The sequence below is a fragment of the Triturus cristatus genome, chromosome 1_1, assembly GCF_964204655.1.
Source record: "Triturus cristatus chromosome 1_1, aTriCri1.1, whole genome shotgun sequence".
Classification (NCBI taxonomy): Eukaryota; Metazoa; Chordata; class Amphibia; order Caudata; family Salamandridae; genus Triturus; species Triturus cristatus.
Window position 1 is genome coordinate 28,905,353 of NC_140579.1, and position 14,201 is coordinate 28,919,553.

The following is a 14,201-nucleotide window of genomic DNA, read 5'->3' on the forward strand; positions in this document are numbered from 1 at the left end:
TCTGTTAACACACCATATACCCCCTTCAGACATAGGTGCACGCCTTGATGATAAATATATCTCCAAATGCACCTTCTCACTACCGAACTACATGACCTAAAAGTCCTTTCCAAGGTTTTTTTCCCAATGATTAGTTCCATCCTCACCTCTATGAATCTACCTAGAACCTCCCTGAGTGATAGTGATTGCTTGGGCCAGATGTTAGCCTCCGCTGTCTCGCAAACCATTCCCTTAGCTAATGTGCCCACACGGCCCAGAAGAGCTGAGACCTTGGCGTCCAATGATCTTAATGACCTTCACAACTCCTACTCGACTAGGTCCAACCCCAACTTGACCCCGCCAAAGCACATACAAACCATCCTTCCTAATCTACACAGAGAACCTCCTCATAACCTTAGAGTCATCAATAAAGACAATCTCACGTGTGTGAATCTCACCCAGACTCCTTCAGCCACTAATCCTCCACGTTTGAAATGTGTACTACTCAATTGCAGGTCTGCCAGTAAACATGCCTCCGAAATATTCAACTTAATTCAATACAATGATCTTGACATCATCATCCTTACTGAATCCTGGCTAAATCCAACCTCCACTCCTATTTTAGACCTCCTTGTACCGCCTACTCACGACATAATCAGGCTAGACAGAGTTAGGAAGCATGGAGGGGGCCTAGCCTGCATTCATAGAAACACACTTTCCATTTCCCACATAGAGTCCTCTTCGCCCTCTGCCTGTGAATATCTTTGTCTCAACATCGCAAGTAACAACCGGCCGGTCTGCAAACTTCACACCTTTTATCACCCTCCTGGAGACAACCTCCTTTTCATTGAACAAATAATGGAGATCATCTCGAGTAATGTCGACTCAGTCATCTCCCAAATCTTTCTGGGCGATTTCAATCTCCACTGGTCTAATCATAATGACCAAGCGGTTACTTGCCTTAAAGACTTTCTGAAGGATCATGATCTCATTATCTCGAAAGGGCAGTCCATCACACTGGAATCCATTACTCCTTGTGATTGGTCAGACCACCACTGCATTCTCTTCTATATCAATATGGAGGTGAAGTTGAGGAAGGCTCATCCAATGAAATCCAAGATCTTGAAAAGGGATTTCAGATCTATAAACCCAGCTGAATCAGCTGCCCACTGTAAAATTGCCCTCTCCTCCCAAGCCGACCTGAGTGAGGTTCAGTTACTCACCGACAGTTACAACTCGACCATCTATAACATCTTGGATGACATTGCACCACTCCAACTAAAAAATACTTCAACAAAAAAATCCAAACCATGGTACAACTACAATCTAAACACAGAACGGCGCAACCTCAGGGCAGCTGAACGAGCCTGGAAGTCAAATCCCTCCTTGGAACACATTAAATTCCTTAGAGAGGTTAGGAGTATATATAACAAGCAAATCAAGTGCGCTAAAGCAGATTATTTCAGACAACAACAAGATCAAGCCGCTAATCGCCCCAAGAAACTCTTCGAACTGGTCAAACAACAATCAATTTCGGGTACAAATCACTCTGGGCCATATGTAGGTAAATTACATTTACCGATTCTTAAATACCGAATTTTACCGATTCGGTATTTATGAATCGGTAAATGTAATGTAGGTAAAAAAATACCGATTCGGTAAGTGTCGGTATTTTAGAATCAGTATTTACCGATTCGGTAATGGCAACTGGCTTCCCATGCATTCCTATGGGCCTGGAGGCCCATAGGAATGAATGGGAAGCCAGTTGCCATTACCGAATCGGTAAACACCGAATCGGTAATGGGGGAGGCAGTATCATGGGTGGCAGGGTGTCACATTGACACCCTGTTGCACCCCTGAATCGGCCATGTGTGCACATGTGGCGCACATACATGCCCTAAGGGCATGTATGTCTGCCACATTGCACACTTCAAAGTGCACAAAAATGCATTTTTACACCTATTCGTCATTTACCACCAACTTTTAGTTGGTGATAAATAACGAATCCCAACACCCACGACACACTCACCCTACATCTCATTTCTGGATTCGTAATTTACCGAATCGGTAAAATTACCGATTCGGTAATTTTACCGATTCGGTAAATTACCGAATCCAGAAATGATCCCCCTACATAGCAAAAGCCTAAATACCGGTCGGTAACGGTATATTTACTGAAAATCGTCCGTTACCGACCGGTATTGGGCTTCCTACATATGGCCCTAGGTCTCCAATGTCAGCCCACCGTCTGTTGATGAATTTTCAGCTTTCTTCATTGAGAAATCAAGACTCATCTCAGGTGAACTTGCCTCCAAGAAGGCTCTCCTGCCAGTTTCTGGTTCCGCACCTCTGGTCATAGATAAGCCCAACCTCACAAACATGATCATCAAGAACAAGGCCTCATGGAGCACCTTTACCCCATTCAGTGAAAAAGACATCCACAGGATTCTTCAGAACATCAATCCATCCAACCACTTCAGTGATCCATTGCCCCCGTCCATCTTCAAAGAGATCAAGAATGCTCTCATCCCCACATGGACTAGGATAGTAAACGCTTCTCTATCCCAAGGCACGATCCCAGACTGTCTAAAAGCAGCGCAGGTATCACCCATACTAAAAAAAACAACTGCAGAGAATTCTGAACTCAATAATTTCCGTCCCATATCTAACATCCCCACGCTAGCTAAACTATTCGAAAAATGTGTACAATCCCAACTTTGTGCTCACATGGAGAATTTCCAACTCCTCAACCAACATCAATCAGGTTTTCGGAAGGGGCATAGCACAGAATCGGCACTCATGCACGTTATTGACGACATATTAAATATACTCGATCAAAATGGCTCCTGCCTCCTGATCCTCCTTGATCTTTTCTCCGCATTCAACACGATTATTCACGACAACCTCCTTTCCACTCTGAAGAACAGGATGGGATTCTCGGGCCTGGTGCTACAATGGTTGTCCTCATTCCTCCTCCACAGAACACAAAGAGTCAAGGCAAACTACTCCCTCTCCCAGCCCTCTCCAGTTCTCATGGGTGTACCCCAAGGGTCCGCCCTCTCTCCTATCCTTTTCAACCTCTTTTTGGAACCTCTAGCTAATTCTCTAAATGACATGAACATTCCCTTCCATATGTACACGGACGACACACAACTTTACCTGAAAATCTCATCCATGGACAACATAATTTCACTCAATTCTACATTGACGTCTACTCAAAATTGGTTAACTGAGAATCACCTCCTGCTCAACACTTCCAAAACTGAATTCCTTCTCATCTCTCCTCCAAACCACTCCCTCAAGCTAGACCTTTGGCTGTCTCACCTCACTGCTTTCAATTGCACCCCTCTCATAATAGACTCTGCCAAATCCCTCGGAATCACCTTGGACAAGCACCTGAATATGAAAAATCATATTAGCAACATATGTAAGGGAGCTAATCACCTGACGAGGACACTCAGAAATATCAAGCCCTTCCTTCCACAACATGACTTCAAACAAGCGGTCCAAGCACTGGTCTTGCCGAGGCTAGATTATGGCAGCGCTACGCTCTGTGGCCTTCCCAAGTACACCCTGGCACCACTGAGGTCAGCACTGAACGCTGCGGCCAGATTAGTTACTGGTACCAAAAGAAACCAGCACATCTCCCCAGCCCTTAAGTCTCTTAAATGGTTGCCCTACGAAGCCCGAATCCAGTTAAAGATTATCGTTCTAGCGCACAAAGCCTTGCATGACAACACACCCAAGTACCTTGCACAAAAGCTTGAATTATCATATTGTGAGAGAGCTTCAAGAAGCGCTAACAACTTCCTCCTGAAACCACGTACCATGAATAAAAAGAGTACTTGTCGTCCTGCTTTTTCAGGTGCTGCACCAAAGATCTGGAACTCTCTTCCCCCGGATTCACGCAGAATATCATGAATAACTGCTTTCAAACTTGAAGACAAAAGATTCCTAATGAACAAATTCTTACCGTAATTTGGGCGATGTGCATTTGCGCGCAACCTCTGATCCTACAACAGATGTTGATTGACACTACATACTTTTTACCATCCTGTGCTTCTGCTCTCTGCCCCCTCGGATGTAAGGCTTGCCCCTCGGAGCAGCCTGTTATTGCCCTGTTTATTTCACTACTCGCTGTGTACCACCTGCTTGTGATTATTGTGACCTTAATTGTTTGGTATTCTTATCTGATATCATTACTGGAGCTGTATTCTCCCTCCCTTCTGTTGTGTATCACTGGTATGTGATTTATTTATTTATTTATTTTTCTCTTGTGTGACTCATACTTGTTGGCATTCGTACTTGATATCGTTACAGGAATAGTACTCTCCTTTCCTTCCTTTTGTAAAGCGCTCTGATATCCCTCGGGATCTGGTTCGCGCTATATAAAACTTTATAAAATAAAATAAATAAAAAATAAAAAAATACTGGCGATGTCTGCAGTTTGCACCAGCTTGTGAATGGGGTGTTAAATCTATCTCCTCTTTTGATGCGTTAAGGTGGAGATAAATCGGAGATAAGTCCTTGTGAATATCCCCCTTAGAGTGACTCACGAGAAACATTGATACGATAATTTCTGGTAATGAGAATATAAGTGCCGGAGTTTTTCTGATAATGATTCCTCCCCTGTCATTATAGTTTATGGAAAGGAGAAAAAATAAAAAATGTCCTGGTCCTGGTAATCAACTAACTCATACATTTAAAAAAATGTTACAATCCAATGACTTGTTCAAATTGTACCTTATTCTGCATTATACCTGTAAACTGTATTGTAATATGTATGCGGTCATAGGACTGATGTGGTATATTATGGTGTTAATTGTGGTGTATCTTTATCAGACCGCCTTGAGGTAGTTCCTTCTTGCGGAATGAAAGATTGGATGGTCTTATGATGGGACACATAAAATATTCTTTTTAATGAACAAATGAAGTGACTGGGATGTATTTTTGACTGTCATGTGAATCTCCGAAAAACAGAACTGCTTGAAAAGTGATTGATAAATAATTGGCCATTCACCAGAATGGTGAGCGACTCATGCAAGAGCCTATTGCTAAATAATGTCAAGAGGCACGCTGAGTTCTGATTGGACGATGTTACTCCTTCCACATGACGCTCATGACTGTATCATCCTTCTCTCCCCAGACTACGAGGACATGCTATCCTGCTGCCAGAAAAAGAACTACAGCGGGGCATCGTTTTGCTACTTTGCTGTCCATGTCGTGGGGGCCCTCGTCCTGTTCATGAGTGATGGGATTCTGGTAGGTTGTGCCGTGCATGCCTTTTACAGGAGGACACTTGTCACCTCTAACGCTTTCCTTGATTCTCGTATATCACAGTTTTCATATGAGGACAGAAAGTCATTGGAAGTTGGGGAGGAGACATTGTGAACAAACCGCTGCACCCAGGAGTCAGCATGTTAAGTCTGTATTTATACTATATTCCAGCTAAATTACATAGGGGGGGGGGGATAGGAAGCCTGATGCCAAGTGTCAGCGACGTGGAGAACTTTACCCTGATATCATGCATGTGTTTTGCACATGTCCAGTGTTAAACCAGTGGCATAGCAAGAGGGGGCGGGGGGGGGGCAGTCCGCCCCGGGTGGCACAAGGTTTGGCGGCTGCGGCCTCCCCCCTTAACTCTTACCTGCGGCCGTCGCAGGGCAGCCACAGCAGAAATCGCCAGCACCCAACCCCGATCTTACATCATAAAGCCATTTCAGGGTGGCCTCGGCAGGGACCGCCACGTGCAGCAAAAGGTCTAGCTACCCCACTGTGTTAAACTCTAACATTGATGGAGCAGGGGCTTTCATCAGCATGGTACTAAAACTGCAGACTGAGCTCACTCCCCAACTGATGCTCTTAGGGATTGTTGAAGGTGTTGGGCGCCGAAAAAGGCCATTTAAACTTTGTTTTTGTAGCCATGGAAGTGGCCCGTATGTGCATAGTATCAGCATGGCTGGGTACTGTCCTTCCAACTTTTCCAGAATAGAGGACACAGCTTTTTTCAATGTATAATCTGGAAAAGAGCTTATGAGCAGTGAGGTGAGGAAACGCGGAGCTTTGATATGGTCCCCACTGTCTGATTGGAATGAGAACACAGGGGGGGCATGGAGTCAACCTGCCCACATGTGGGATCGGATTCATGTCCCCACCTTTGCAGAGTAGAATGCTGTATTTGTTTCCTTTTTAGTTCTTGCCTGACCCAGCGCATGCGCTGGTCTGGCGAGACTTATTGAGAGGGCTCCAAAAAGTGCTACCAGGTCAGCCTAGCGCTACAGTGCATGTGCGCGGGCGCGCGCTTTCCCGCGATTACTTTCACTTTCGCGGCCGCTTTGATGTTTGATCGTGATCGCGATCACTTTCACCTTCGCCCCTGAAATGGAATACTTTAAGAGTTTTTACAGTTACTGAGAAATTGGCCAGTGTTTTAGCTTGTAAAGTTAAAGACATCAAAACAGAGCTGTTTCATAGTTGGTTTTTAATAACTGTCGGTCTGAGACACCACAAGATCATCCACACTTAAAGCCCTGCTTCATAACAACTACTAAGCTAGCTCATGTTCCTGATATGCAGTCTGTGCTGCATTTAGTGTGTTTGCCAAATAGTGTTGTGTGATGCGCATGTATCTTTTCCTTTGAAAAGCAAATGTTTCCTTAGCCTGCCTTTCCATTTGTATATTTCAAATGTGTTTTTTAACATTTCTTAATGAAATACTTTTCTTCAGAAAGCACGCTTCTCACAAATTGCACCCCGAGCTTCACATGTCTGTCCCGGCACCGCAGCACTTTGGGGGTTTTGTGTGGGACTTCCTGGGAAAGTGTGTGTGACCCATTGTCGGCTTTCTCTTCTATTGCCCTGGTTGCTGCCCTTGCATGCTGTGCTATTTGCTTACTTTTTTATGCATTGCCGGGATTAAGCAGGAGCCTTTGCTTTACATCAGCATCCGATTGAACTGGTACTAAACTGCTTCAGAGGTTTTGTTACTAATTACACATAAAAACTGCTGAGTAAAGATGATTGAAAATCAACGGAATGAGTAATCGTAGCACTGACTGGCAGTCACTTTAAATAGTAGGCGGAAAGTTCCTAGCATTATGAATAAAATGGAACATTACATTCAAAACAATGAGAGGAAAAAAGTACGTGCCTAGAAAATCCAAAATGTATAAGAAAACAAATCTCTGTGCTAAATTCTATACAATAACCAGAACACTCATTTTACATCCAGAATATTTGAGGTGGATGGTGCTGGACTTCAGCTTCCATTATCTACCTTATTCTTAAGGCCTTTTAACAGGAGATCTTATGCATCACTTTCGCGGCCGCACAGCCGCTTTGCATAGCCAATAGGTCTCGCTTTTGGGACCTTATAAGTATTTAGTTATGCAACTGTTGCATAGCTAAACACTTATAAGGTCCCAAAGGCGAGACCTATTGGCTATGCCAATGCTTGTTTAACATGGTAATCATTGTAAGAATTGAGATTATGCACTTTATTGTTCTGTAAATTTGAGGCATCAAGCCATATATGCCTGTTGATAATTGAAACTATCCACTTTATTATTATGTAAAACTCGATGCATCACGTCATAATTACCTGTTGCTAATGTTACATGAAATGTAAGTTAGAGGGGAACGAATGTATAGTTTTTTAACCCCACCCCTCCCAGGGTAGAATGCTGTATTAGTTTCCTTTCTTTTGTTCGCCTTATTTTTTTACTGTCATTCTGACTGCGCCCCCATGGATTACATTATGTGATTTACTTGAACATGGTAATAATTAAGACTATTCACTTTATCATCATGTGATACCTGAGGTATCTTGCCATATGTACATGCGGCTAATGCTGCTAATGTCACATTAAATGTAAAGTTTTTATAGGTTAAAAATAAATGTTCCCTTTGGTAAGAACTGCAAGAGATGGTTTATACTCGATCTGCGACCACATTCATACTTAACACAATTGACTCTCCACTCAGGATATTTAAAGCACTTATATTCACACAGGTAGATATCAATAAGAAATCCTCTTAATAAATAAAAAAATAAACAAATTTTAAATCCACATGGACAATATCATAAAAACTTTAAAAACATTTTTTCCTAGATGAAGTTTTTCCTGACGTATGGCAGCCAGACGCCATTACCTCTCAAAGGCAAGATGACGGTACAGGTCAAGTCAGAAAATCACAAGATCATCACAACATTCCACGTGGTAGACAGAGAAGCAGACATATTGGTGGGAAGCCACACGGCTGAAGACCTTGGTTTGGTCACATTCGCCAATGCAGTCAGGACACTGCAGACCGAAGATATACTAGAATTATTCCCACAGTTGTTCAAAGGCCTCGGGTGCATGAAGAGGCCACCTGTGAAGCTACACATTGATAAGGCGGTAAAACCAGTCACCTTGCGACACCAGCGCATACCGTTTCATCTGCGTCCGCTCGTGAAGCAAGAGTTGCAGAACCTCGACCAGAAAGGGGTCATAGAGAAAGTTACGGGGCCAACGCCATGGGTGTCACCTATGGTGTTTGCCAAAAAACCGAAGCAGCCAGGAACAATCAGACTCTGCATTGACATGCGCATGCCCAATCAAGTGATAAAGCAGGAGAGGCACCTGACGCCAACAGTTGACAACATCTTGGCTGATCTCAACGGGTCCCGCTGGATCCCCAAGCTAGACCTTAACGCCAGATACCACCAGTTGAGGCTAGCGGCGGAGAGTCGATATATCATGACTTTCTCGACCCACCTGGGATTACGTCGCTACAAAAGGCTGAGCTTTGGGATTTCATTGGCGACGGAAATGCAGTCAGGGCAGTGCTGTCAGGACTTCAAGGAGTGCTCAACGTCAGTGACGATATCTTGATACACTCTGCGACCATAGAGGAACACCATCATCATCTCCGCGCTACCCTCCAACGCTTTGCCGATCACAGAGTAACTCTCACCGGGACAAGTGTCAGTTCTTCCAAAAGTCCATCGAGTTCTTCGGCTTCCTATTCACCCAGGAAGGAGTGAAGGTAGGTCCCAGGAAGTCGCAAGCCATACAGCAAGCCCCCGTACCCACAACATCATCTGAAACCCGGAGCTTCCTAGAGATGGCCACATACTGTGGGTGGTTCATACCAAACCTGGCTACCATAGCCGAACCCTTGCGGGCTCTGACCAAGAAAGATGCTGTCTGGAAATGGGAGAGAGAGAAGGAGGAAGCTTTTCAAAAAGTAAAGTTAGCGCTCTTGGGGAAAACCACCATGGCCTATTTCAACGTCACCCGGCCGACAGAATTAGTAGTAGATGCTGGCCCCATGGGGCTGGGAGCGCTCCTGGCCCAGGAGACCGAACCAGGAAAATGGGCTCCGCTGGCGTTCGCAAGCAAGTCCCTCACCCCAACGGTACTCCCAAATCGAACGGGAAGCACTGGCAATCAAGTGGGCCTGCAAACACTTCCACCTGTATGTCAGCGGACATCCCTTCAGAGTTATGACGGACCATCAGCCACTACTTCCACTGTTCAGAGGCACCGCACCACACCCTCCACCAAGGATCGAGCGGTGGGTGATACAATTGCAACATTACCACATGGAGCTTGTGTTTCGACCCGGGTCGAGGAATCTGGCCGACTATTTGTCACGGCATCCCCCAGACTTAGCAGAGGAAAGCTCCGAACAAGAACAGCGGACGGAAGAGTACATCAACATGTTATCTTAATGGTCGTGTCCACGAGCCCTAATTATGGATGAAATCAAGGCGTAGACCAACACCGATGCGGTGCTCCAGAAAGTGGTGGAAGCCCTGCAGAAGGGGTCTTGGGAAGACTTCCTTCACGGCGTTAACGGGTGGAACAAATCGGACCGGTAAAGTTTGGAGAGTCTAAGATGAGCTGTGTGCCGCTGCAAATGGCGTAGTGCTGAGAGGGTCACGGATTGTCATCCCGGCGAGCCTCCAGGAGCGAGCAACCATCCTAGCACATGAAGTCCGTCAGGGAACAGTGAGGATGTAGTCAAAAATGAGAAATTGTGGTTCCCTGGCTGGAAAGCAGCCGTGGACACATTAGTCAGGAACTGCAGAGCCTGCCAGCTCACCAGCTGCCCGGAGACCCCAGCACCCGTGATAACAGAAGACCCCGCACCTACCCCATGGTCATGGGTGAGTCTGGATTATGGGAGTTTCCCAGACAGGAGAGTAACCGCTGTCCTGATCAACAGCTACACGAAATACCCGATAGATGAAGTCACACCGTCCATGTCCTTCAGCCATTTACAGCCAGTCTTGGAGAAGACATTCGCTCTCTTTGGACTGCCACACGTCATCAAAACTGACAACGGGCCCCCGTTCCAAGGAGGAGAGTTTAAAGACCTACTAACTCTGCTGGGAGTGAAACACCATTGCTTCACTCCACAATGGCAGCAGGCCAATGGCGAAGCTGAACACTTTATGAGAGCCCTAAACAAGGTCTTTCGGATAGTGGTGGCAGAGCAGTCCAATCCGGAGGTGGCGCTCCACAGATTCCTACGGGAGTACTGCAGCACCCCACACTGCACGACCCAGAGGTCGCCCCGGTTATTAATGCTGGCTGGGCCCAGGCAGGACACTCTCCCGGTAGCCGACAACTGGATGCCTGCACCGTACGATCCAGTCCACACGAAAGCTCGGCGGACGGCAACCAACAAGAAGGCTAGCGGGCGGAAAAGAGCGAAGACCCGTGTTATAGCACCAGGGTAGCGGGGGAAAGTTCCGCACCACGAACGAGCCTGGGCTGTGGACTGTGCTGAAGCTCAATGGCACAGCCCTCACAGCGAAGGTTCAAGAAAGTCCAAGCGCCAGACCCTGATGTGTCGCACTCAGGGCAACCGGAGGATGGGGAGACTGCGAGTGGAGGCATGACCCTGTGCCTGGAAGAAGATCAAGCAGGACCCCACATGACTCCAGCCCAAACCGTAGAGGAGGACCTGAGTGCCATCTCAGGAACCCAGGTACTTTTCAGCCCGATGGGACGTCAAGGGAATCATCAGCACAGATACAGTCTGAGACCCAATCCTCGACCAAGCCGAAGACTTGCAGACTTTTTCTGTTAATATATGTCATGATTTAGTTTGAACACGAACTTGGGATGGGATGTAGCGGTCTAGTCGCTGCATGTAGAAACGACCCTAAACCCTTGGCCTGGAAGGGCCCGCACACTTTATATCACTCTCTGGCCAGGCGTGGCCAGAGGGCATAAATAAAGGGGCGGATGTCGCTCGGGACTTCCTGCCCACACTAACAGCCTTGTGTGTGTGCGTGTCCTTTATTGCTGCTTTAGTCCAGGCCGTGCACGCGTGGCCACATAACACCTAGTAGGGGGCTCCAGGCCTGAAGGTACGCCATGCTATTGTCAGTTTCTCACACTGCTTCTTAGTGCAGATCACCCCTTCTTGAGACACCATGCCCATTCAATAGCAGCCCTCTCAATACCCGTGTTACACACCCATATTCTATTCACACACACACATCCTAGTTGTGTAGAAAGGCAGAGGTGTTGGCATGTGTGTGATGATTCAAGGCAGGTCTTAAGACGATATTTCTGTGGGCTGACCGAGGTGTTGACCTTCTGGACTTTGTTGATGTTATCAAAGTTTCCCTTCTCCATTTCCCTATTATATTCCAAATCAGCACTGGTGATCTCTGTGACAGCGCTCCCAACTGCTCTCTTTGCCACAAAGTTTGTCATACTGTTTATGGCCACATGGTAGCACTGTTGTACACCCCTTAGTCTGATCCCATCTTTTCCGCATCTCTATCAATGCCCTTTACAGGAAAATATTACACATAGTTTCACTTCTCTGATACGATTATATACTTACTTACTATACTTACAGCTGGCTGTTGATATATAAATCAAGCAGTGACTCTTAAAGTGCTTCACTTTTTACGCTTCAATTCCCTAACTTTAGTAAATAGCTTGATGTGTGGTTCTGACTTTCTGCAGGAGGTTGAAGCTCTAAAACTCTGAAACTTTCTGGAGTTGAAAAAAATGTGAATCTATATTATAGATGCGAGAGAATACTTCAATTACAATATTTCTTTGTATGTTTATAACTATCTTCTTTGATTTATAAAGTGATCTGTGCTTTGAATAATTCTAACTATAGCAAGTTATTCAGTTGTAACATAAGTAATGCATGTTAGCATTGGACCTTCCCTTGTAACAAAAAGCATTCACTTGCCAACCATTGTCAATAGCTTAATACTATACTGTGATTAAAGGAAACATAAACAGGCCTATACAAACAGGAATCATCCTTACCCCTTTTGTTGAAAAATAGTGCAGGCTGGATTTCCTATCCGAGGAAAGGACGACTCACGAAAAACACAATGTTCAAAATGTCAAAGTCTAAATCCTTGAATGCATTGCTATACCAGAATACTTCTCTGAATACTAAGTCTTTGATAGAACCAGTCATTGTATTTGTAATCTAACTATGGCAACATGAATCTGGCTGAAGCAATTAATTATCTTGACTGCCTAGCAAAGAATCCTATGAAACATGAGGAACATAAATGCAACAAATCCAAGATGGCTGCCACCATTGCAAGCCTTGTGAGAGTCTTGTGACACCCCAGGTATGATGCAGCGTGGGATTTTAAATCCTCCCTTCGTCACAGATCAAATATCACACTAGCACATTCACTCAATACATTCATTGGTGGGGCCCATAACACCAACACTCACACTTCATTGATCCGTTCTCACGGGAGAGATAAATTGTCTAAACGCTGACATGAAAGGAATACCTTTTCAACTAAGGAATCCACTTTACCTGAACCTACATTAAGTACCTTTATTGAACTCAGAACCTCGAGATATTCCCTCCATTTAATCGGTGAATCAGTTAGTTGATTTTGGATATTTGGTGACACAATTCTTTAATCTACATTTAATCTTATTCTAATTTCTCTAAATAAATCACCCGACACATTTGTTCTTTAGAATGATAATTTGGTTTATCTAATCAATTTCAATTTCAAAAGTCATAAACCAAATCACCGAACATCATATTTACCTAATCTGGCTATTAGACGTCCTCTAAGTCAATCAAGTCATGGTAAAGTCTTTAAATCATCAAAGTCAGGCAGCAATTCAGTCTTTCAAAGATTCAGGATAACAGCTGTCCAGCAGTGTCACCGTCCTCTCCGTCAGCATAACGTCAGGAAAAAGGAAAGTTCGCTCAAAAAGAAGGAGATTTTTTTTTCGCTTTGTCTACCCACTTTTATAATGAAACTAACGTCAAAATGTAACAAAAATCAGTTTTAGGCAGTCCTGATTGGCTGGTTTGGGGTCATTCGGTAAAGTTCTCACATAGTCCGTTAGGTTAAGTCATCACACATGCTGGTTCCAGTTTTGAAGACAGTCCTTTGTTTCGTGAATTTGGCGATTCTCCCAGTGTGACCTTGATGGGTACATCTTGCCTGGGATCAGGACGAGGCCACTGTTGCTGGCGGTGGCACAGGCGCTCTTCACCCGAAACCTCGTGAAACTGTAGTAGTCACGTCCTGTGTCTCAGTCAGCCATCTTTTCTTAGGCCCAAATGGTCAATTTAAGCAAAACAAACACAAAACATAATTAAAACATTGAAATGACTAATAAAATGTTAAACCCTCACTAATTCCCCTATGTGTAAGTAATTATCTAGCATGATAGCAACATTCAAAGCGTTTATATTCACCCAGTGATGTCATCTGGAGCAATTTACAATTACGTAACAAAAGCAACATACATCATGCAATATTCTAATTTTCTACCATTAATATGCATACATATATTAGTATACAGTTAGTTTAGCCATGCAAATGCAAATCCCACGCGTAATTCTTTCGTTAATATAATTGGTGAGTTATCACTTCAAACAGATTAATAATATTACAATTAATAGATTATTTGGATTAATATAAACATGCAGAAATGGGGGGGGTATACAAAGTTTTGTACTACCCGCTCCAGCAATCCCCCCTTTGGTGATTATATCACCACACCATCAAAATTTTGTATCCCTTTTACGGAATTTCAAAGTGATTTCTTGTTTTTATTCATAATTCAGTTTCCCCTGTCTCTTCTCTTTTTGCTGATTTATACATACTCTCCTTAATTTCTTCCAATTCTATCTCATCAATTTCTCTCTCTTGTTTTACGTCTTTTCTCCTTAAATTTTCTCTTTTTGACTTTTTCTGGTTT

General features: G+C 44.4%; 1 protein-coding gene across 3 annotated transcripts in view; it reads left to right on the plus strand.

Annotated features, from left to right (window-relative positions):
- LOC146869225 (solute carrier family 60 member 1-like) overlaps nucleotides 1–14,201 on the plus strand; it is a 227,048-nt gene that overhangs the window by 138,916 nt on the left and 73,931 nt on the right. For all 3 annotated transcript variants that reach the window (XM_085644449.1, XM_085644523.1, XM_085644364.1), the window contains one exon: nucleotides 5,126–5,241. In XM_085644449.1, coding sequence (XP_085500575.1) covers nucleotides 5,126–5,241 — 116 coding nt within the window. The remainder of the gene's footprint in view (nucleotides 1–5,125; nucleotides 5,242–14,201) is intronic.